This window comes from Micropterus dolomieu, linkage group LG05, assembly GCF_021292245.1.
Source record: "Micropterus dolomieu isolate WLL.071019.BEF.003 ecotype Adirondacks linkage group LG05, ASM2129224v1, whole genome shotgun sequence".
Lineage (NCBI taxonomy): Eukaryota > Metazoa > Chordata > Actinopteri > Centrarchiformes > Centrarchidae > Micropterus > Micropterus dolomieu.
This window is the reverse complement of record NC_060154.1, coordinates 7,011,386-7,035,959: the sequence shown is the minus strand read 5'-3', so window position 1 is coordinate 7,035,959 and position 24,574 is coordinate 7,011,386. Positions and strand designations below refer to the sequence as shown.

The 24,574-nt window shown below is 39.8% G+C and overlaps 3 protein-coding genes across 3 annotated transcripts in view; 1 reads left to right on the top strand and 2 right to left on the bottom strand.

The window, feature by feature from the left end:
- The window catches only part of ap1m3 (adaptor related protein complex 1 subunit mu 3), a 32,542-nt gene extending 25,938 nt beyond the window's left edge, over nt 1–6,604 (bottom strand). Inside the window, exon 1 of the mRNA XM_046050499.1 lies at nt 6,415–6,604. Coding sequence (XP_045906455.1) covers nt 6,415–6,456 — 42 coding nt within the window. The 5' untranslated portion in view covers nt 6,457–6,604. The remainder of the gene's footprint in view (nt 1–6,414) is intronic.
- A 909-nt stretch (nt 6,605–7,513) lies between these two features.
- tie1 (tyrosine kinase with immunoglobulin-like and EGF-like domains 1) overlaps nt 7,514–24,574 on the top strand; it is a 45,593-nt gene continuing 28,532 nt past the window's right edge. Inside the window, exons 1-2 of the mRNA XM_046050496.1 lie at nt 7,514–7,679; nt 8,986–9,175. The gene's annotated coding sequence lies outside the window, so the exon portion shown is untranslated. The remainder of the gene's footprint in view (nt 7,680–8,985; nt 9,176–24,574) is intronic.
- Nucleotides 7,809–16,746, bottom strand: lg05h1orf210 (linkage group 05 C1orf210 homolog). Its single transcript, XM_046050498.1, has 4 exons — nt 16,577–16,746; nt 10,693–11,295; nt 10,213–10,407; nt 7,809–9,114 (listed from the first exon to the last, which is right to left on the bottom strand). The coding sequence occupies exons 2-4, from the start codon at nt 10,748–10,750 to the stop codon at nt 8,915–8,917; spliced, it is 453 nt and encodes a 150-aa protein (XP_045906454.1). The 5' UTR covers nt 10,751–11,295; nt 16,577–16,746; the 3' UTR covers nt 7,809–8,914.

Here is a 24,574-nt window from a genome sequence, read left to right as displayed (position 1 = left end):
ATGACCTTAGAGTGAACACATGGTGAGTGAACTTTTAGCTTTGGTTTGTCTCTTTGACTTGCTAACAGCGAGTAAACTGAAGCTCTCAGTGTTGCTGCTCTTGTAAAAACGCTAAACGTAAAAAATGTTGTTCTGTTGCTGTGTGTGTCGTGTGTTGGCAGAGTCTATTCGTCCACTGCACATGATAACATGTTATACAGTTTAGTCAACCAACCAGCATATCTAGAAACGCTACAGACTCCTCTGTATTTATGTTAGTTTTTGAGCTCATTACAGTTACTATCACTGTCTAACACTGACTGATTTCTGACAGGAACCAGGAAAAGAGATCATATTTCTCCTGTTTTAGCTTCTTTGCATTGGCTTCCAGTAAAATCCAGAATAGAATTTAAAATCATTCTTCTTACCTACAAAGCTCTTAATGGTCAGGCACCATCTTATCTTAAAGAGCTCATAGTACCTTACTACCCCACCAGAGCACTGCGCTCCCAGAATGCAGGGTTACTTGCGGTTCCTAGAGTCTCCAAAAGTAGACTAGGAGCCAGAGCGTTCAGCTATCAAGCTCCTCTCCTGTGGAACCAGGTTCCAGTTTGGGTTCAGGAGGCAGACACCATCTCCACATTTAAGAGTAGGCTTAAGACTTTCCTCTTCGATAAAGCTTATAGTTAGGGCTGGCTCAGGCGAGTCCTGAACCATCCCTTAGTTATGCTGCTATAGGCCTAGACTGCCGGGGGATTTCCTATGATAAACTGAACTCCTCTCTCCTCTACTTTCTCTCCCTCTGTATGCAACCTCATCCCATTATTGCATGTTACTAACTCAACTTCTCCCCTTTCCGGTAGTCTTGTGCTTTCTCGTCCCTCTCCTCTCATCACTTCCTGCAGGTTTTCTGGCTCTGGATCTGTGGCTGCGGGTCACCTGCTGCCCCCTTGTTCCTGCTCGGTGCCCTCTGCTGCAACGACTATTGTTACTAGTCCTATTATTATTATTGTTGTTATTATAATCATTAGCACATTTTTACAACACCATGACAATACTGATAACCGTGATAATTTTGGTCACTATAATCGTGATATTAAATTTTCATACTGTTTCATCCCTAGTGTATATGTTTGTGTACCCCCAGTAGCCAATAGGGGTGGGAGAAAAGTCAACTCCCAGAGAAATTGCGATGCGAACGCAGAAGACCCCGACCCGACCAACAAACGTCAAAGACACCGGCCATCCAAATGCCAATTGACAACGCAATGCCGTCGGAAAGCAAAAGGTGGAACCCGCAGAAGAGCGGCGCGGTGCGCACACAACAGAGGTCAGTGCCACCCCGCGACCAGCACCCCAGCGCCATGGAACGGGCATCCAAACCTCCAAAAAGGCCACGCAATCATCAACATCAGCGCGCAAGTGACGACCCTAACCCGCGCACCGCACGAGCACAATTATACCACCACTGCCCGGCAGCCCCCCTCGTATCCTGCTCGCGAGGCCGAGCAAATGAGAGAAAGCAAAAGAAAGACCGCAGAGAAAAACACCAGCAGCAAGTCCCTGCCCGGCAGCAAACGCACCATCCAGGCCACGGTGCACCCGCTGATAAAAGTCAAACTAAAGGCCAGCAGCCCCCCAGAGACCCTGCACAGAAAAGAAACAATGCATCAAGATGCATCTACAATCGACCCACAAACCCATCACAGCCCTCCGAACCGCAACCCGACCGACCCGCGCCGCAACCAGAGACCCCCACCCCCAGTAGATAGGGCACCCCACGACTCCCCAAAGCGCAAAGGACCCCAGACCTCATGTCCCAGGGAGAGATGCGCCCTGCCCCGAGGAAGAACAGCAGAGAGCCGTGCCGGGGAGCTCCCTGCTGCCGGCTATGTAATTTATTGGCTGTGAAAACACAAATATCAATTTATTTGCAATTAGCTGATATCAGCTGATTATTATCGGCACACCAATTTATCAGTCAGGTACTTTCCCTTTCGTGTATCTTGACTTCTCTTCGTTAGTAATTTCCTACAGTTTCCTGAATGGCTTTCAACAGCCCTCTAAACCTGTTAGTGATAAAAAGTGGGCGTGGGCTTATAAAGTTAGCTAGCTAGAGTCATATACTTGTGGACAAAATTGCATCATTGCAACATTTACCAAAATTTACAGAAAGGTATATGTTTATACCAAATAACTGCACAATGTTTGCATATTTTTTAAAATTATTTTCAGCACATTTTAGGTCTGATCTGTATCATTGCTTAGGACAAAAACAGTAGAGGTGTTGTCTTTTCACAACTGTGACTGTTATTTCTAATGAACCTACAATGTTGTTCACAGAAATGAAAAGATTAATTTCATTTAGCCCTGAGAAACCACCACGCCCTCTAATTTTAAAAGAAATGCACATCCAACAGCAGTCTTGCTACAGCCGGGACACACAGAGTGAAGTGAAGAAAGAGATCAAAGCTTATACGCTTGAGGGATCTAGATGACACACAACCCCCCCACCCCCACTCCCCACCCACCCCAATAGAGGACTCTGTTGCACAGGGGTCACACAGGGGCATATATAACAAAGGCAGGAGGAAATAAGAAATACAAAAAGGAAATGCCAGGAAAGTAAAGTAATCTGGGGAAGGATATGAATAGGCCACTGCTCAGCTTCTGTGAGATGAGACTGAAACCACAGAGCAAAGAGTTCAGAGGTCACCAGAGAAGAGAATGAGGTATAGACAAATCATTGTATCAAAACGAGCTGCAATACTTAAGCCCCATGGAAAAGGAAAAATATCAAGAGATCCACTTCGTAGTTCTGGGACCAAACTTTGACAGAAAAATATAGCAGCAAATTGTGCAAATTATTCTGAACTGCAAACTTAGATGTGCCTTTATATTACTCGTCTAAAACATTGGAACCTGAATATCTCTTCGTTTGGACTGCTGGACATTCAAAATAAGCAATTTGATGACTTTATTTTGGGGTTTGACAAATTGGGAGGTTTTTTTGCTTTTAGTTGCAGCCCTTTAAAAAAATGCACCATTGATAAATTAAAAATCCAAAACAAACATAGCTGTACTCCTCCACAACACACACTGCACTGAATAACGGCCTAAAGAATATTGCAAAGGGTTAGCCTGAAACACAGAATATTGGTAATATAATATTACCAATATATCAGTTAAGAAGATCAGGGCCTTGAAGTTGCTAGCCATGCACACTTGAAATGTTTGAGTTGGCAGAAATTATTTGTAAAGAGCAACATATATTTCTGCAATACATAATTAATCAAATATGCTAACAATATCAGTGAATTCCAGTAATTGAGATTAAATCAAATACATATAGCTTAACTCTTTCTGATATATAGCAGAGTGAGTAATGGACTACTATTACTTGTATTGGACAAGAATTGCATACCCCATCTATAAGAGTCAACATATAATTGTCATGTCATGTTGGGTCTTTTAAAAAGGAAAACAGACAGTGTTGTATGTTCAGCAGAAGCAGGACACATCAAACAGAACACCTCAAACAGTTAGCACATTTAATGCCCCAAAGCAGAGTGTAGCTAATACTTATTAATCCAGGTCTCATTAAATTCTACTGTGAATGTGTTACTTCCAAGTTAAGATACTATACTGTCTGATAAAATCTTATTTTGGGAAGTTGTGTTGGCATTTGCTAATACTTACTACAAATATTATTACATCTAGCCTTCATCCCCCCCATAAAATTCCTACAAATGTAACCCTACATCACATTCATATATTGTATGATAAGTTGCTCAAAGGGGTTTACAAAGAAGTAAAAATACAAGACATGTTTTAGCCGCAAAGACAAATAGAAAAATGGTAGAAGGGAATGAAAAGAAATACCACTGGTGACCTTAAAAAGCACCACTCATCACTCATTGTAGGGATCTGGGGAAGTTTGTTATTGGGACACACAAGGCAATCAGTGACTGTTAACAGTGTGTGAAATCAATAGGCACCACTCGCTGCTGACCTCTAAAGGAAAATGGCTACCACAAAAACCTTGTTGGAGTGTATCACCGCAAGGCAACCAGGAACAAAAAAAAAAGCTATTGTCAATTTGTATCACTCATCATCAGTTCGGAAAACAATCACAGCACACAGCTTAAAGAATCAGAATCAGAAGGAGCTTTATTGCCAAGTAGTGTTTTACACATACGAGGAATTTGCTGTGGTGGTAAAGGTGCTACATGTAGACAAACATACAGTCGACATAAATAAATGTAGAAATATATAAATATGGAATAGAAGAATTAACACACAAAAACAAAACAAAGCGCACCTAACACCGAGGCAGCTATACTCCACGCCATCTTGGCATAACTCCATTATCACTCTGAGAATCATGATGATATCTTAGAGTGACAGGGCTGTTAGGGGTTAACAGTAGCTTACTTGTAGATGAAATAATGGCACACTGAAGAAGGCAAAAAGACGCACTGAGTTGGTCCATCAATTGCAACCATTTAGCATTGTGCATGCTCACAGTGCCTCTGTTTCATAACAGCTGGGTGTTCATTGCTGCTCAACATTCCCAATTCAACTAAACCAAGACCCAACAGTTCTATGAGGCTGTACTTAGGCAAAGCGGTGCACTCACTTAAATGCTAACTTCATCGTGCTAACATGCTCACAATGACAATGCTAACATGCTGATGTTTTGCCGGTATGATGTTGACCATTTTTACCATCTTAATTAGCACTAAACACAAAGTACAAAGTAAACCAAAGCACTGGACAAATTTAACTTTTTACCTAATGATGAGGCTAGATCATTAGTCAGGGTATCAGCAAATGTCAGTATCAATTTTTTTGGCCAGCCATTTAATGGTTGTTATATTTCAGCCTGGACCAAAGTGGTGGCCGGCCGATTGCAGAGTCAAACTGATGAAAATGAGACAGTCTTGGCCAATTCTGGCACATATTACACTCTAATGTTGCCGAATGTGCACTGTCCCTGACAAATAAATAACCACAAAATACAAAACTAAGAGCTGTAGCTCCTTTGGAACCAGCGCTGTGATGAAATGTGCTGCTTATTAAAAATTCTACTAGGAAGCCCTGGGAAGAAATGATGCCATGCTGATTTCAATAGTCTGACATTTCAGTCTACATAACTGGTCCATGCAGTGGGCGGTCTAGTGCCCAGGAGCTACATCTTAGAGGCGGAGTGGACCTGAGGGCGGAGAGATAAAGGGCAGACTTGGAAACTGTCTTCTGTAGCAGCTGTGTGTTTTCAACTATGTCTAGAAATGTGTGTACTGGAGTGACCCATCTACCTGTTCATATCTACAAGGTTGCCTGTAACATTGTTTTTATACCCTCTTCTGCTTTCTAGTTTAGTCGATTTTTAATTGCAGCTGATTTTTCAGGGCAGAGGGAGGGAGAGGACTGAAGGTGAAGAGCTACTGACTTGCCCCAGGGCAGAAACAGATAGATACGGAAAGAGGGAAAGAGAAAACCTTTAATCTGTACAATCAGACATCCAGGCTATGAAGGACTGATCCTCTTCCCCTATGGGTATAGTCAAGCATATAAGGCTTCTTCAGCGATTCCTTTTCTTGCCCTCAAATAAATGAACCCTGTGAGGTTTAGCCTAGATGTAAAACCTGATGAAGTCAGAAATGGGGAAAATTCCGTGTACTCTTTTATTTATCTCATTCTACAGCATATATACCTAATAACTCAAATGCATTTTGGAGAATGCTTTTAAAAATGCAGTTTCCAGATACTATTAGGGCTGCAACTGTGGAATGTTTTCATTCTTGATTAAATTGCTTGGGCTATATAGTAAATGACAGAAAATTGAGAAAAAATGCCAATAAGAATGTCACAGAGCCTGAGGTTATGTCTTCAGATTCATGATCTGTCCCACACCCAAAGTGATTCAATTTACTATGCTATTAAAACAGTTTGTTGAAAATGAACTGACAACTTAATGCAAGCACAAATGCAAATTCCATCCACTGGTTCCACCATTGCAAAAGGTCTCAATGTCAACATTTTGGGGGAGCTGCAAAAAGTAAAGTTTTAAACTTTGAAATTCATGTACAATACAATAGAAGCTCCATTGCTTCACAAGAACAAGCCCTCAGTCGTGTATATACTGAACATTGGTGAAACGAGTTTGGCAAGTTGAGCTTTTCTTCCTGACTGCTCTGTCTTACAGGGCACATGCAGTAAGTAAGTTGCCTGTCTTTGCCAGGAAATGTCAGTATTCTGGCATTGGAAGGCTACAGTTCCTATAAAAACCAATACAAAACATAAATGTCCTTTGATTTTGTGACTATTCTGGACTTGATATCAGCTCACATACACACTCTTCCTGTAGCAGGTGCTTCGTTAATGCCCTTGATGTCAACTCCCCCCCGAAACAACAAGTCGCCACAAACTTACCTTTCCCTTCAGGTCGAGGATGAATATCGCCGACGCCGACATCTTGCTGCAGAAGAATCCTCGACAACAAAAACTAGCCTTTATGTTATGTGGGTCTACTGTAAGATATGGGTCACTTAAAGGGAATACTATTAGCTCCCATCATCCTCCTTCCTCCTTCCTCCTCTCCTCCACTATCTTCAGTCGTTGGCGTTTCACTGCAACTCGCTGCTTTTCCGGACCGGATTGTCAAGCTAGCTGCAGTACAGGGAACACAACTTCCGGCGGTTAGGTGATGGGATTTTTACTTTAATTCACCCAAGATTACAAATGGTTTAAAGTACCTAACTGTAGGCCTATTTGAGTTATTTTTGACTTTACTTGAGTAATTCAATTTCGTTCTAGGTACCTGTTTCATTGTATGCTTAACTTTTCGCAGATAAGATTTGACATAAAAAAATATGATTAGTTAATAAAAATATTTATTAGATGAATCCTGAAATCCACATGATGAATGCAGTTTACTTGTATTTGAGGATAACAATTGCCAGTTATAATTCACAAAAACAGATGATGCATTACTTTAAATATCACTACCAAACCAAAAGGATACTTTAAATATCACTACCAAACAGTAAATAAGTTCAAATTCGTTGTTGTTCAACCTTGAAAAGTCAAAACTACACATTCATTTGTCAGTAATAACATTCAAGTAACCTATTATATATTACCATTTTGATTTCATTTTGCTGATAATACTTTTACTTGAATGCAAAATGTGTACTTTTAATTGATTCTTTATATTTTGTTGTATTGATACTTTGACTAAGGCTAGCTAGGCCTACTTTAAAGGTCTAAACACTTAATAGTACTGAGTAATCTATTTACATGTATTAATTCATTAAGAAAGACAGTAATACAATGCAATCCCTTTAGTATTTTTACACTGAAGTGGTGGGCTATATTAATAAATAATCATTTTTGTTATAGTGCTGATTTGTACGTATTTTACACACACATAATTACTGACGATTTTAAAGTTTGCCATTTTATTTTGAAGGCGGGATCGCCATTGTTCCGGTTTTGCAAGTGCTTGTCTATGCGAACTTGACGCGCCGTGTTTCCGGGTAGGAGCCTCGCCTGACAGCCTCACACAGAACTGTCAGACCGCTCTCATCAGCTGGATGGTCTCAGAGGATCCGAAATGCTCCAGGCCTCTTTTCGAGACACAGTGTCAGGCTTAATCACTGTTGTTGATACCAGTGTTGTAAAGTTTAAAAAGAAAGGTGAGTGTGATTACTCCCGTTGGTGACCAATGAAGCAAACAGCAATCAATTGCCAAATGGTGGAGACAGCTGCCGTCCTCAGAAGTTCCATGCATTGTTTGGATTTAAAAATAGACTCGACCCATGCAGTCCAGGTGACATTGTTTCAGTAACGACTGAATTTTTATTGAGGTCACACTGTTTAGGCTACAATTTCCTGACCGAACCACATGATGAGTTTACAGTAGGGGAAAACTGAATTCATGCACAGCCCCAATCTACCATTCTAAAAATAGCATGTGATGTGGAAAGTAACTAATTACAAGTAGGCTAATGCTTTGACTATAATTGATTCAGCCTACTTTTTTCATGTGGCAGTAGCTGTACCTTTTCTGAGATTAGTCAAATGTGTAAAAGACATTTCGCACTTTACTTTTGAAAAATAAAACATTTAACACAGATGCCGCAATAACACAATAAAGATTCACATTTAAATTTGCTTCTCTCTTGTAAAGCTATTGATCTGACTGAAAGAAAAGATGGTCTTCACTTTGCAGAGCATTGTGTTCTCATGTTACTTAGTTGCTAGTCTATATAACACTACTCTTAGCATATTTATGTAGGCTTTTAAGTAAATGCCAAATTGGTTTCCCATCATATTATATACCCATGCATACTGCATCTAAACCATTGCTTGTGTGTTGCTGACAAAACATGACCTTCCAAAGTGAAATGTTCCTGTTTACATTCAGCCCAAATCACACAGATATTTAGTTAATGTTTATGTTTATATATACAGAAGACCCTTTGTGACCCTTTTTGGTATTGAAAAAACACACACAAAAAACAGAAAATCTTGCTGTTTCAGGACATCTGATTCCTCTGATTAACACTTGCAACTAAAAAAGGTATTACTATTACTGTTGTCAATATACTGACAAAGACGGTATAACAAAAGTGACTTATGAAAGTCCTATGTATATTCTGAAATTCTCTGTAATGTATCCTCAGATCGCACATTCTTTCAACTTCTTTGTAAGTACTAATTAAGTACTACTAATTAAGTACTTTTGTGCCGCCTTAAAAATAAGACACTCTTGAGCAGTAGTATTTACAGTTTTATGCTTTCTTAGACTTAACCAATGTTTACCAAGTGGCCATTTTATGATCGACAATATGAACCATACCAAAGAAAAGGGGAGTGGAATTGGTGGCCCAAGGTGGTTTATTGCTGAGGAGATTTAGAGACAGTCCTACTAAGCGATTGTAAATTCAATTTCATCCATTTCTTCCTCTGTGTCCTCCATCTTCTCTGCTGCTCTTTCAGCCCTCGCTCTCTCACTGGCCGGGATGTAGTTGTCCTCAATGAAGCCGTCATCATCCTCCTCGCTCACAGGAGGGATACAGTGAGGGTTAATTCCATGACCCCTCTGCATAGCAAATTCTACCTCCAGCCCTGGAAGCAGCAATAGAAACACAAGAGTTGTACGGCATTAGGACTAACCCTCTATTTAAAGGTAAATGCTATATGTTATTCTAACTGACTGTGTTTAGAAAAATGAAAAAATGCACAAGTGAAAACTGTAATCTGTATTGTCACATTGATGTACAGCCTGAAGCTGCTTTACCAGTGACAAATTAACTGGATTTATGTGATCAGATGAAGTTTGACAGAATGTTACTGACAATGAGCTTTTAATGATTATTGTTTTATCGGCTCACAAGCAGAGTGTGGCTTAAAGAAAATCATTATTGATGCTGTCACATTTTCTAGCTTTTAAAATTTTTCCTCATTAGTTTTTGACCATGAAAGGTTGTAGTGATTTCAGACAGCACTGTATAAAGCACAGGAAAAAAAACATTTTGAACATGAAATGTAATTATATTGTCTCTTCAAGTGTCAGATTCTGCTTCTGAAGTGCAAAGTGTTTTTAGTCACAAAGTCTGTCTGTCTGTCTGCCATTTGGTGCTGGGCAGGTATTGTCAGTTAATCTAACCTTTTTCGCAGAAAACAGCAGGCCATAAAACTAAAACAATGAGCTCAAAGACACTAAAATGCTCCATACGGCTAAGGGGGATTGAATAGTTGGGTGATACTTCTCTATTCTACTAAACTAGTAATTTGATTGTTGATTTTAAAAATATTGTTTGGCAAAGCTTAAACAGTCGCTAAACACACTGTGGCAACACAGACACTTTATCCATGTTTTTATTTTTTTTCTGCATTCTAATATTTATTCCAGACATAATATTGGTGCTATCTCTGTAAAACATAAAACACATCACCTCTTGTGTAACCAAAGGGAAGAGGAATTAAAAGCTTTGGTGAACTAGGAGAAGGTTGAATAGTAAAACAAAAGCTTTACATTTATTGTTTCTTATAAATTCACAAATTTATTTTGTTTAGCTCCTAAATGTTTATGTCATCATCAGTGAAGCATCACTGTTTTCAATGCTGAATACAAACATGGCTGAGTGCCAAATATAGCAGAAATTCTACATACTGTACAAAGAAAACATTTGTAAATAAAGGTATGCGGGTACAAAACCAAACCTGACGGGTCACACTGGCTAACAGTGTCTGTCTCTCTCAGCCGTGTGTGCCTATAGCTGGCCAGGTAACGCCGAACCACCTGGCATTTAGCCAGAAGGGTGATGAGAATTGAGACAGAGATGGCTGTGACCAGGACAGCCACCAGGAACTCCCAGTTGTGAGAGGTATTTTTGCCTGTTGGGTTTATCAACGTGTCTGCAAGAGAGAAAAATTAATCACATCATACTTCATCAGTTATGATTGTGAAGCAGCCTCCTGGTTTGATAATAAACTGGTGTTTTTATCCTTGTCATTGAGGAAAGCGCCTAACCATTTTCTCAGCTCAGTCCCAATCATTTAATTATGTATCACTTGTTTTAAGATGCCTGTCTATACCAAAAATTATCCAGAATCTGATTTATAGTAAGACTGGCAAGACTGCAAGCCCATTTTTCTGAGGATTGTTTCTGTTTGGCATTGCAGATATAAGTGAATTCTTACCATTTTGCGTCTCTGTTGGTGTAGCTGTAGAGGTTATGCCCTTTGATGATGGTTCCATCTGGCTTTGCTCTTGTTTGTGCAGTCTCTTTTGGGGTGTGACTTCTTCTGTGTGGCTCAGTTTGCCTCTTGTTGGATAAGACCTGTCTCTTGCTTTGGGGCACCATTAACTCTAGCATGAAACCATGGATCATGTGTGTATTTCACACATATGTCAAAGAACAGTTCGTTGTGACCTGCTTTCTATAATATCCAGCAGACTCTTGCCTCCTGTAACTGAAGTTGCAGAGAAGGTTTAAATTCCTTTACCAACCTTCCAATGTGCAAAGCAGGTCAGTGTTGTTTTGTCTTCAGCAGGTAAAAAATAAATGGGATCTAAGGGAAATGTTGCAGGGCAGGCATCTCCCCAGATGAGGGAGGTAGTAATCTGAAAGATTTCTGTTGACCAGGAGGGAGTTAAACCATCAGAGCTCCACTAGGTGGCAAGGTTGAGTGACAGAGGAGTCATCGGTTCAGTAACAAGTGAAAGGTGTGGGCAGCGGTAGAATCATATGTACATATGAGTTGAAATATGAGCCAGCGATCTCTTGCTGCAGTGAAATGAGGCTTTAGAGAAAGTGTGAAAGAGAAATAGAGAATTAAATCAGTATGAAAATTTAAATTTTACACACTTGCCTGCAAAGGCAAAAAGAAAACATATCAGCTTTTTCAGTTATGTTGAATATCAGTAAACCACAATGCTCCTATATCCCATGTGCATTATGGCTTTGAATTCTTTTGGACTCTTTGTGCCAGTAAATGCATATTTCATAACTGAGCCACACAAAAAGAACATGAACAATCAAATGACCTAAATATTTCACTTAGTATGTATGAAGAGTGAGCGAGTCATCAGAAGAAATAGACGCTGCCTGGATCTTTTAAATCCAGAAATCATAATTGAGTACAAGCTGTCAGGAGCTCAGGAGGATATCATCCACAACAGGAAAAGTGTGTCGCAAACAGGAAGTCCCACATACTGTAGGACCTTCCTCAGTGGGTCTAGCTGACACAAAACACTGGTAAAATGTTTGTGTTAATGTGTGTGTGTGTGTGTGTGTGTGTGTGTGTGTGTGAAAGAATATGACTACCAGAATATGTGCTTCACAGCTTCCAACAATAATCAATGATTCTCAGAGGACAATAAAAAAAGTCTGCTGGACATTATTTGTTTAGAACAACAACTTTAAAAGCTTTTCAGTAAAATTGACATGACACATGGCCAACATATAAAGGCACCATCAAAAATGACCTACATTAGGTTTTTAAGGACAACTTCAACATTTTGCTTAGGTTAGTCTGCCAGTCCAAGACTGGAAAAAGGGGGAAACAGCTAGCCTGGCTCTGTTGAAAATAGGGCTGGGGAATAAAACAATGTTGATAATTACTGCAAAAGGTGTTGGTAGGTGCCAGGCTAGCAATTTCTCCTTGTTTCTAGTCTTTGTGCTAATCTAAGCTAACTTGCTATAGCTCTATATTTACTTACAGACATGGGAGTGGTGTTGATCTCATGTAACTCTTCACAAGAAAGCAAATAAGCGTATTTCCCATACGCTAAACATTCTCGAAAACTCACCAAAACTTTGCACACAATTCAGGCGTGGCGAGGCCCATACAGAGCAGCCTCTGGACAAAGTTTCACCTACAGGTACGTGTAAGAAATTTCTGTGGTACAAAAAAGCCTCTTGGAGCCATAGCCTAAACCGAACAGGAAGTTGGCAATTTAGGATTTAATGGTAATTTTTGACGATTTACACACTTTGTACTTTAACAAACTCCTCCTAGGGAATTAGTCTGATCGATTTCAAATTTTTGATGTGCAGTCTAAACCCATTGACGATTAGTTGTACTGACGGTTGTACTGATAACGGTTATTATCAGTCGACCAGTTTGCCCATGGCGTGTCACCAAAAATCGATGATTCGCCGTGAAACAGGAAGTTGTTAAAACGTCTGTGAACATCCTCAAATCTGCACCAAATTTGATATGTATAATAAGAGTCCCACCCTGAACACACCCATATGCCAATATTCACTCAAAGTCATAGTGCCACCTGCTGGCAACAGGAAATTACACATTTTACTCTGTCATGTACTACTCCGAGCAGGTTAGCCATATCAACTTCAAAACTGTCCCAGAAAACCCTTAACACGTGGACGAAGCCATGTTTAAAAAATGCCGTGGTGGCAAAGTTCCACGCTTCGCCATGACACAGGAAGTTGTTGTAACTTGACTGTACATGCTCAGATCTGTACCAAAGTTTACACATTTAATAAGAGTCCCGCACTGAACACAATGTACATGCTGACATTCACCTACAGTCATAGTGCCACCTGCTGGCAACAGGAAATGACCTTTAACGAAGCAGCCCCCGCAGCACGTTTCACCTACATGTATGAAATTTCTGTGGCACAAAAAGCCTCTTGGAGCGATGCCCTAAATCCAACAGGAAGTCGGCCATTTTGAATTCTATGCCCATTTTTGGATAATTTAAACACTCTGCACCAAACTTTAAGTGCTTGATAACAGTCACGCCCCAAACACATCTACACGCCAATATTCAGTTATAGTCGTAGTGCCAAGTCCTATGTAGTGCCACAAAGGAGACAGAGGAAGTGATGATTAACACCTTTGTGCAGCGTCAGAAGTGTGTAGCAGAGCTCCAGAATCTGCAACGTGCCCGCCTCACACCTTGACGCAATACATGTGCGAGGGCCCACCCAACGCTACTTGCAGCTTTAATTTAGTCCTTGGTTTCAGTCTGTAGTTGTATGACTCTACACTTGCAGAGATATTTGTGAGTGAGTGTGATGGTGTTCTGAATGCAAATACAAACATGTTATTCATAGAAACCTGTGGTTGAAAGAGAGAAAACCTTTGCATACAGCTATTTGCATATTTGTCAGATATTTTTCATGCATAAGTCTACATTGTTGGCTGCCTGTGTTTACAGTAGAGCTGTGAGGATGCTGTCAGACGAGTTTAATATGCCATGCTAGCACCTGTATTTTTGACCTGTATTGTTTACTTTAAGATGTTCAAGGTCATATTAAAGGACATAGTAGTTGGAATTTTTTCATAGATTTGGATTTGATACATTTAATTGTCTCTGTTTTCATGTTGCCATGCTAGCGGTTTCCCCCTGCTTCCAGTCTTTGTGCTAAGCTAAGCTAACTGGCTGCTGACTATAGCTAACTTCATATTTACCGTACAGGCACAAAAGTGTTATTGATCTTCTCATCTAACTCTAGGCAAAAAAGAGAATGACCATATTTAACCATATCACTATAACCAAAAATGTCAAAGAATTATCTTAATAGGAAATAGTGAACTTGTGAATTAGTTGAAAATATTAAAGTTGATTATGTCTACATGTTTTGACAAATGGCCAATCTTGCAGAAGGATAAATTCCTAAGAGTAGGTTGCAATTATGTTTCACCCTCTGAAATAACTGTCTTGACAAGCAAAAGTAATTCAGTATCTCATTCACATTTTCTTTCTCCAAAATGTGGTTTTTGCGTTATTTTGCCATCTTTGTGTGCATAATTGTGTATCTCTCTCTTTCTTGGCTTTGAGGTGATTTTTCACAGCCTTCTCGTCTTCTACTGCTGTTCTCTTTGGCAGTGTTGGCTGTAAACACACCAACAGGGTTGCCTTTATCTCTTCCTGTTCTGTCCTCACACAACCAAAGCAAAACAAAATATACACACAGTATGCTAGCACAGGACCGGGAGCAATAGGAGGGAAGCCTGGGAGTGAGAAATATATGTGTGTCAGATGTGTTTGTGAGCTCTACTGTGCACTGCTACTGTACATTGGTTTATGTTTGTACGTGAACATGCACGTGAATGAGGCTACATTTGCATCTTTGTCTGCAGTAGTCTGTGTTTGAATAACATTCTCAAAGAGAGGAGTTTTTCTCAGTCATTCTTTGTTTCAGTGTATAAGTTGATATCAATTTATAGACACTAATGATGGCCAGGGGATGTAAAATGTTCATTCTATCATCAAACTGAATTAAACATCAAAATTATTTTCTGCTCATGAAGTGTGATCACATTCCTTTGAACAGACAAATTAACTGTAAGCTATTTTATGATTTGAAATTTGATCATGCTGGCTGAGATGTCAGCTTATACAGTGGTGAAGAGGACAGCTCTTAAGTAAATTTTGAGGTACTTGTACTTACAAAATGCAGTAAAAAAATTTTTTTATTGTTAAAAATAGTATTTTGAACAAAAGTACAGCCAATTGCTGTGTTTTGTGGTGGATTTGCTCCAAACGTGTGTTGCCAACAGGGGAGGAGCAACACTCATAACATGATTGAAGGACCTGGCTTCCGTTTCTCTGTTTTGATTGCCATTTATCGGCTATTATAAACACCGATACTGGTTTATTTGCAATGAGGTCAGGCCAGCCAGCAATATTGGCACACTGATTTATTGGTTGGCCTCTAATAGTTGCCTGTTCTGTTTTGTGACCACTTACACAAACGAAGAGCCTGCTTGTGGCCCCTCGTCACGTTGTAGATGACTACGAGATGTAAGCAATGTCACCACTAACCAATTTTTCCAGGTTTTTTTGATGGTTATAAGGGCCAAAGGATCCAGTATTTCACCAAGAAATACAGAAAGATCTAAAGAAATTTGTTTAGGAAAACCTTCTTTTTTCTTCTTTCCTGCCCTATTTAATCATCTTGCAAACCCTCAGATTTCTTGTGATCCACTGAAGAGTCAATGGTTGAGAATCACTCAACTATACCAAATTGTAGATCCGTTGACTAGCTCCACCTCGACCAGCTATGATAGTAAAATGCTACTGATTAATGTAACAGTATAAACTTTCTAATAATGTAATAAATACTAATATATCTGTCTTGCACGCAATGCATTAGATTCATATAACGTATCACCCAACTCATACTTCACTAAGCAAACATCTCTCTCCCTGGCTAAGATAATCATGGCTATTCATACATCATAGAAAATCAAAGAGCTGTCCTTCAGTTGACCCTCGCCCCAACAATCCACAGAGCAACAAGCAGCAAGCTTCCCTCTTTCCCTCTTATCTTCCTGCCAAGATCTGTATTTTTGTCTTGCTTTGAAAATGTGTGGAGGAGTCAGCCTGTGCCATTGTTTGTCGAGGATAATGGCATAAGGTCTGATGAGTGCAGTGAGTTCAAAAACAGCTTGCAGAGACATTGTTTATGAGCATGACACTGTAATTCAAGCTCATAGAACCTCTGTAAAATATTTTGGTATGAAAACTACACCTTTGAATAATGATAAACCTATTGTACATTTGTGCAAGGTTATAATAGCTTATGCAAAGTGCCATAAAATGTCATGTTTGGTTTTGTGTCAACAGAAACCACGGTGACAAAATGGGTGAAAGTCAATCTTAAGGCTAATACAACAACACACTACATAACCTGCATTAATGCTAAATTAACAGTTGTAATTTAGTGATAATGGTGCGTTACTGTTTTGGGTGAAAACAGCAAGTGACCAACATACAACAGGTGCAGGAAATTATATCAGTGTTATATCAAGTCAGTCAAGTGGATTTTACTGGCAATGCCTTTTGCAGTCTGTACCCCTTTTTAGTCAAGACCCAAAGTAAACCTTGACTCTACACTTTTTGGAATTTTTAACTAACACATTTTAAGCACATTGTTACATTTTAGTACATTATTTGGTACTTATTGCTCATCAGTGTACATGATCAGCTATTATCCAACAATCAAATCAAGACAGTCATGTGATCTTTACATAGTGCAACACAGTCTGTAGACGAGACTGTCAAAGCTCACACTTTTAGAAGACCAGCTGTCCTTTCCAGTCTTACCTGGCTGTGTAGTTTCCTCTAACTTCAGCAAGTTCACCTGCTGTCTGTCCACGCTCACATTTCACATGAGCCTTAACTAATTTTTTTTTTCTTTGTCTGTAAAATGGAGAAATGTTGTGCAAAGGTTGGAGAGGTGTGCTCTGCAGCTGCTTCCCAGAAGGACAAGTTAATGGGTAACTTTGTTACTAAGGTGTGCTCCCTCCCGCCTACTATTGCTTCTCTCTGTCCAATGGCAAAGCAGACCTGGTCAGAAGCAGTGCGGTCTCTCAGCAGTGCCAAACCAGGAAGAGGCTAAATATGACCAATGAACAATGTGTACTTTTTTAAATAGTAACTACTATCGTGCATTTAAACTGTATGCAACCTGTCAAACCTGCTTTCTTGCAAATAGATGTTCTGTTAGTTTAGATACAGTTCCAGTGGATAATCAAATCTGTTTGATATCTGCTTCATGTAGCTTTTGCCTCTTTTTGCAGTGTGTGTGTGTGTGTGTGTGTGTGTGTCTAAGTAAGCGTAGTTTAGTTGCCTGCCAGGCACCACGCCTTGCTTTGTTTATTTAAAATGTAAACCCTTTCCCCAGTCCTTTTCAGATGAAGGAGGAAATCAGACAAGATACAGTTTGTGGCGACAAGGAGTTTTGTTTATTTAAGACGTACAGCCTGAGGGGGAGAGAACAGAGCTCTGGTGGCTCTGAAAGGAAAAGCAAGGTGACCCTGAAAACAATAGGGCCACTTCCTGGCCACTCGGCAGTGCAATCTGCATCTTCACATCTCCCTCCCTTACTCTTCCTCCCTCCCTCCATATGTTCCAGGATGCTTCAGCTGCATGTCTTGGGGCAGATGATAGGGACGGGGATGGGTTGGGACAGTAAAATGATAACTCAGCATCAGCTGAAAGAAGCAGTAGTTTCCCACCATACTAGGGATTGTTTGCTGTAGGCTGACTGTTGGGACTGTTAAAGTTATGCCATGCTTTATGTATTCATTTTGGGGTATCTATTCAGGGTGCAACTAAACAAAAAAAATGACTTGGACCGACAACACTGAGGCCCTCTTCAGGAAAGGACAGATCAGGCTGTTCTGTCATTTTCTTTGCTGTGGTGTGCTGGGGAGGTGGCATCGGGACTTGTGGTGCCAACAAACTGGGCAAGCTGGTGAAGGCGGCCAGCTTGGTGGTGGGGATAGAACTTGAGAAGAGCGAAAAGGAAGCTGATGGACAACCCCTCTCATCCTCTCTATGCTGAGCAGCTCAAGGGCACTTTCAGCCATAGATTAATCCAGCCCCAGGCCTCAAAGCGCTTAGGAGGCTCATTTGCCATCAGACTCCACAAAGCTATATCACCCAGTACCTCCCACCTCCACAACGCCATAGCACCCAGCATCTCCCATCTACGCTTATAGAGACTTAAACGGAAAAGCACAACTCTCAAATTTTTTGCACATGCACACATTACCTCAGAAACTTTGCATATGTTCAGATATACACATTCTGTTCTATTTTGAGTGTATATAGTGTGAATATATATATTTATTATTGATTCTACTTTTATTGTATTTTATTCTTTCTTTTACTCTTGTGCTGCTGTGCCAGTTTGATCAATAAAAGAACATCTTATTTTATTTTTTAAAAAGACCTCATCATTCATTACAAAATCAGAATTTACCGGCCATTGTGGGGAAATTTGGTCATTTCAACAGAAGTGAATTAGAATAAGAGAGAATGGAGGTGAATATCTTGATATTGAACATGTGTTAATTGATTTTTTTGGCCACTTGGGGGCAGCAAAAACACGCTGACTTATCACCCTTTAACTGGTTAGCAAAGAGTTGCTTATTTACACAAAGTGCTCGTAACCTCAGCGTTCATTTAGAGTTTTGTATGTGTCGACCTGACAAATGGAAGTCCAATATTAACTCTTCTTTTAGCTCTCTTTTTCCAGCAATTTAGACATCTTTCTAATCAGAAAGATGTTAATTTAAGTTTTTTTTAATCATGAAGATGAAGCTATAGACAGATATTTGATGTCAAATGTTTTGCTGGTAATGTCTTCAGTCCATTTACAACAGGCAAACATAAACATGGTCATGGTCATTAGTTGCACTGGTGGAGCCATACTCAGATTCTGGATAAGATTTTTGGAGGAGACCAGGGGCTTTCCTCACTTTTTCTACCGTGATTTGTTTGTCCTCTGAGTGAAGTGGTTGGAGGCTGCGGTCACGGCCCCTTCTCTGGGGAAGATGAGAAGGTCTTGCTAAGTCTTTTAAGAGGAGGGAAATAACAACACGTGTCGTATTTTACAAAACAATGGACTGTGAGACTTGAGGAAGAGCGATGTGACAAACAAGCCTGCAACTGGCCATTAAGTATCAAGAAGAGACAATCCACAGCGCTCAGCAGGCAGAGAATTTTGTGAGAGGCAAGAAAAATTCTCTGCCTGCTGTAAACCATTGTGATCTGCAACCACCTGTAAATGTGTCAAGGTTTTAGTCGCACATTATTCACATTTTTGTGAGTTTTTGAGTCCATACATTACCTCCATCTGGAAATGTGATAAAGTGAGTGAGGCTCTCTTCACATCTGCTTTAAATCTGTAAATCTTTTGATGAAACAGCTGCAATTTCATTTAAATTCAACATTATTCTCTGAGTGGTCTTTTATTGTAATGACTTGTATATTAAATGTGATACTCTCTATCTGGGCTCTAATTTCATTAATCAAGGTGCCTTGCACAACGTGCTTCTGCACACAAATATAGGCCCTTTTGTCTTTTATGCTTCATATCCTTCACTCTACTGCGGTGATGACCCAGTTTCAACAGAGAGGTCCTTTAAGATTCATCTAATTTAATCTAATATAAGAGTTTCCTGATTATATGTGCTCAGTGGTGTAACATTACATGTCTCACTAGCACTAACATGCAGTGAGAAGAGTATGAGTCTATTTGTTTGGCTTGAGCTCTTGCCACTTCTTGCAGGTGTACTATATAGAACTTGAAGAAACTGATACTATCAGACTTTCCGTTTCTCTTTTTGATGGTGGGGGGTGTTTATTTCTTTTTGGTTTTACTCTTCAAGGTGAATGAATACACCCTATTAAAATGCCTACTGTATATAAAACATGAAGCTGGATACTTACCTACCCTCAAAAGATTTCGGGTCTGTGTTTAACCACCTGAACGCTTCCTCTGTGAGGAAAATGATTTATCCAAATGGTGTGTTAATCTGTACTTCCTATGACCTTACTGTTTGTTTTATCATGGTTATGTGAACGCACTAACAATACATTGACATTAACTCGCTATAGAAAAATGCTCCCACAAACGCAGAAACACGTGTGTAAGTGTAAACGAAGCTGCATTAAGAATGTCAGTGGCTCACTTTGTTATGCCTCTGCCTGGTTACTGTAGATCTGCTAACTTCAGGAGATTAATGTAAAAGTCAACACATTTTAATGATATCCAACTGTGCATTTTTCTAATCCCTCTGTGAATGCTGTGAGAATATTTATGCGAAAAGTGAGAGTTCTGCAGGATTCAGTAATGGTTCAGCAAGGAATTTGTGTTTGAAATGGTAATGGTAATAATGACCCTGTATGAAAGACTTACTACTACTACAATTTCAGGTTTCGCCTGCAGAAGAGATCTGTTTCTGCAACTGCCTCTGCAAGTGTCCACTCTATGTAAACAGTAAGGAAATTATTTAGGGGCTTTAAATCACTGCACACGATTTGCTGCTGGCTACTTGTTAAATCACTAGATGGATCCATTTTCATGGGTTGTTGGATGGAAGCCACAAGAAAGCTTATAAAACAAGCCCTTTATATCTATAAATGTTGTTGTGGTCAATGCAAGAACCTAGTCTTTATTACAGAACTGTGTCCAGTTGCTGTCTAACTAATGTTCTTTGCTCCAAGACAACTCCTTGTAAAGGTATTCAAGAAGGCATTCAGAAAGCTTTAAGAAGCCAGTGTTTTCATCTCAAGCATTTGGGAGTGCCATGTTTTGGCACATGATTAGTGCATAAATCTAAAAGAACCAAGAAAGACTTTTATTTATTTATTTTTTTTACTTTTGCCTACATTAAAACTTTTTCTTTTTGCATTAAGCAGTAAGGCTAAACCAAATGAATAATTTTTGGCCTTTGCACACCAAACCCAATGGAAGCGCAAAGAATGTTGCATTTCTTGTTTAAGCTTCTTGCCAATTAAAATCCTGTTACCCCTACTAAAGCAGATGTGCAGTAAACAGTGGATTTCCTACAATGGCTTACACTTGGCAGAATTGCATTGTATGCAGAGCAGCACTTTTGTATGTAAGAAAATGTTTTAAACCAACTTCCTCAGTAAGTACGGGTGCATGCATGCTTTGGCACCAACAGCCATCCAGCTCTCCCTTGCTGTGTCCCTCCCACTCAATGGCTGATGGGAACGAGAACCTATGGACTTCAAAACTGTGCAAGCATGTCTGTGTATTTGAGTCTGTGTGTGTTCACAAAACAGCTATCAGACAGGAGCCGAGACCCTCCACCTCCACCCCCACCATCACCTCCACAGGCCTTTTCCTGCCTGTAGGGTGATTCCTGCCCCTGCGCTCCCTCAACTTCCTTCACACACATATCAGCCTCCAGCAGCAGTACCTCTTCCTGAATCTGGCTCAAGTTCTCTGGACACTTTGGACAAGAAACAACAGCTCATCCATCTCTCTCTCTCTCTCTCTCTCTCTCTCTCTCTCTCGCTCTCTCTCTCTCTCTCTCTCTCTCTCTCTCTCTCTCTCTCTCTCTCTTTTTCTTACTAAGTATTTCCTGACTCACTCTATAATTTGTAACTCATCATCTCACATAATTTCTCCAGGTAACACATTGTTGAATTGTGCTTCTGGGGCCTCTGTTCCAATAGTCTCAAGGCAAATTTGCACAAAATCTCTGCTCTTGATTTTTTTTCTGCCTTTCAGCACAGCACTCCCAGGGTGTTATTCAACTTCCTTGAAACACCTATAATATTCCAGACATGTTGGCTGGATTCAGTACCACTCCCTTTCCACAATTTCCTTGATACCCATGTTCTGATGGGACAGATATTCTATTTCTGTAATTAGGATTTAGAGATTAGCATCTCTAACTTGCATAATAATAGCTATGAAACAGCTGTTTTATCTTTAGCTTCTGACCATTTCTAACAAAATTAAAATTAAAACTATGTGCCATTATTGTGCCAATATTTCATTTCATTTTGACACTTGAATTTGTGTGTTCATTGTGATAATATAAGCACAATATCAGCACTACTACCTGAACTGTGCAACCAGAGTAGAGATAGATGATAGAACTTCCAAAATCTGTTATTCTTTTGCGAACTGTATTTGATAAAATGAGCATATAATAATCATTTTAAAAGTATTTCTCCTGATCTGGAAAATATCACCACACGCTCATATTGCCTATCTTGCTGTGGCTGCTGACTGTTTGAAATCATGTTATCCTACATGACCCTGAACCTACACACTGGAGGTCAACTACATGATGTTATGTTTAGAGCTTCCTTAGTCTGATCCAGAGGCTTTCCATAACACTATTAATGAGGTGTATGTCTGTGTACAGTACATGTACCTGTGCAAGGTCAGTAGTGGGTATAACATCAACATCCATCAACATCCCTGTCTACATGGAGGGTTTGTTTGGTGTCAGACTGGAGGGTCACCCTGCTCTGCATCTGTTGATGGACCTAGATCACCCCATCCCCATTACCAGTGCTCTAGCCTCACCCCAGGAGGCAGATTCGGAGACGGGGGTTGGTGGGGGGGGGTGGGGGTCACTCTGCCTCAATACATGGCCATGTTATTTTTTCCCAGTGTGGGACTAATGACTGTACATGAAGAGAAAGTTTAGGAACATTTTTATTCATTAAATTTGTGTGGGTTCATATATACTTTACGCAAACACTAAAGAAAGAGGAAACAGACACACAGCTATCTGTAAGATATGCTAGAGTTTACAGATATATTGCAGTTATTGGATGGTGTAGTGATAAGGTAAATAAAACATGCTCCTAAAATGCTATGTAAACTGTTGTGGTGAAACTGCATGGTTTATATGAAGTTATTGGTACGCAAGTTATATAAGCGAATAATTGATAACAGGCAGATCTTTTTCACCCAGAGATAAAATTAATATAATCACAATTTCATGGGGGAAGCTCATGAAAAACTACTCCTAATGCAGACACTGATTGCTGGATATCTTGAAAATGGGGTCCTTTGTCCAAGACTGCAAGTGAACACAGTGTAGTACATTCATGTTATTATTCATGATATTATATATTCAGGTTTTAAAATTGCAATAAAGGCACATTTCAGTTTCATGAAACACAAACAGCAGTAACTGGTTTCACATGTTTAAATGTCGAAGTTCAATACTTTACAGTTTATATTTTTCAACTTTAACATAGTGTAAAGTAAACACATAAATGTCACCAAATGATCAACTAGCCTTTTGAGCACCAGCAGTATTTTTGTCAGAACAGGTAGGTAAACTTTAGACATTTTTCTCAGCCTAATTACTCATGTCTTTGGTGGATGTGACACTGACTGCTCAGCACCCACTGGTTTTGTCTGTCAGAGCATGAAGCATATCAAGATGATTTTCTCCAGCTAACAAAAACATGCATGTTGCAGCTTTCCAGAGGAGGCTTGAAAGGAAAGTATTAAAAGTTACAATTAAAACCAGTCAAGGCATGTGGTCCTTCTGCCAAGTTACATGGGAAATTGTCATGGAAGCCATTCCTTCTGAAGGTAACCTTACACATTAACTCCTACTGTATGTGAAAGCAACTGATTCTTGCAACTCAAATACCACACAGCGGTATGAGAGTTTCCATTTTTGTGACAGATGCACAGTTCAACAGACAGCTTTGTTGTGGGCTAGTAATGCTGCCAAAATCCTCATCCCTTCATCAGTGGTATCTGAATATTTAAATGCCATCTCTGAGATTTTGAAATTTGGTCATCTTAATGGCTTGAATTGACAAAGTTGAGTGTGTTTTTATTAGGCAAGTCTTTGGCTCACCATGTTGTAATGGTGGTGAGATTGGCTGTGGAGCCTGAGGAAATTGAAAGGATGGAGGGGATGTGGCTCTTCTCATGGGGAACTGGAAATCTGAATCATGAAGACCTAAAACCACTAAGTCAGTAACTCACCCTGTATCACCTCCCAAAGCAGCAGTTTTGGGAGGGTACTGTGTGTGTGTGTGTGTGTGTGTGTGTGTGATAAAAGGGTGAGAATCATTCACAATATTTTGGTGTCATTTTTAATATGATAAATATATATATGCTGTGATGCTGGCAACATTCCAACTGCTACCAGCTCCACGGTGAGGGAGTTAGTTCCAAATAGTGGAGCCACTGCAGAAGTGTGGAAGTGGTTTGGTAATATGTAAGAAGTGCAGGAAGACTATAACAACAAAAGGGGGAAATACAACAAACTTATTTCACCACCTCAAGCAGAAGCACCCAGTTGAGTACGAGGAGAGCCAAAAATTCTGCAAGGAGAGCTCTGCAATTGTGAGTTTTAAACTAAAAATATTTTTATCAATATCATTATTGCAGAAATACCCTGAAATATCATGATATTATTTTAGGGCCATATCACCCACCCCTAACATGTGTTTATATAATCTAGAGTTTTACTGTGCTGACTTTCTGTATTCTTGTCCCCTGTCAAATAATTTCCAATCCTTCCATGTGGCAATCCATCTGTTGGAGGCATGTTCCCCTTAAGGTTACTTAAATGACAGTTCTTCTTTGTGAGAAAGTATACAGTGGAAAGTGACCGGAAGCATGGGAGAGAAAAGGAAGCACCATGCGACAAAGGTCAGGAGCCAGTGTCCCATTTGTAGTGGTCTGAAGACACTCTGTCTTCATGTCCTTTGAATGTTCTAAATCATTGTGTGCCACATCTCCTAAATATGTTTGCATGCCTTAAAAAAACATTGATACTGAATCTGGTT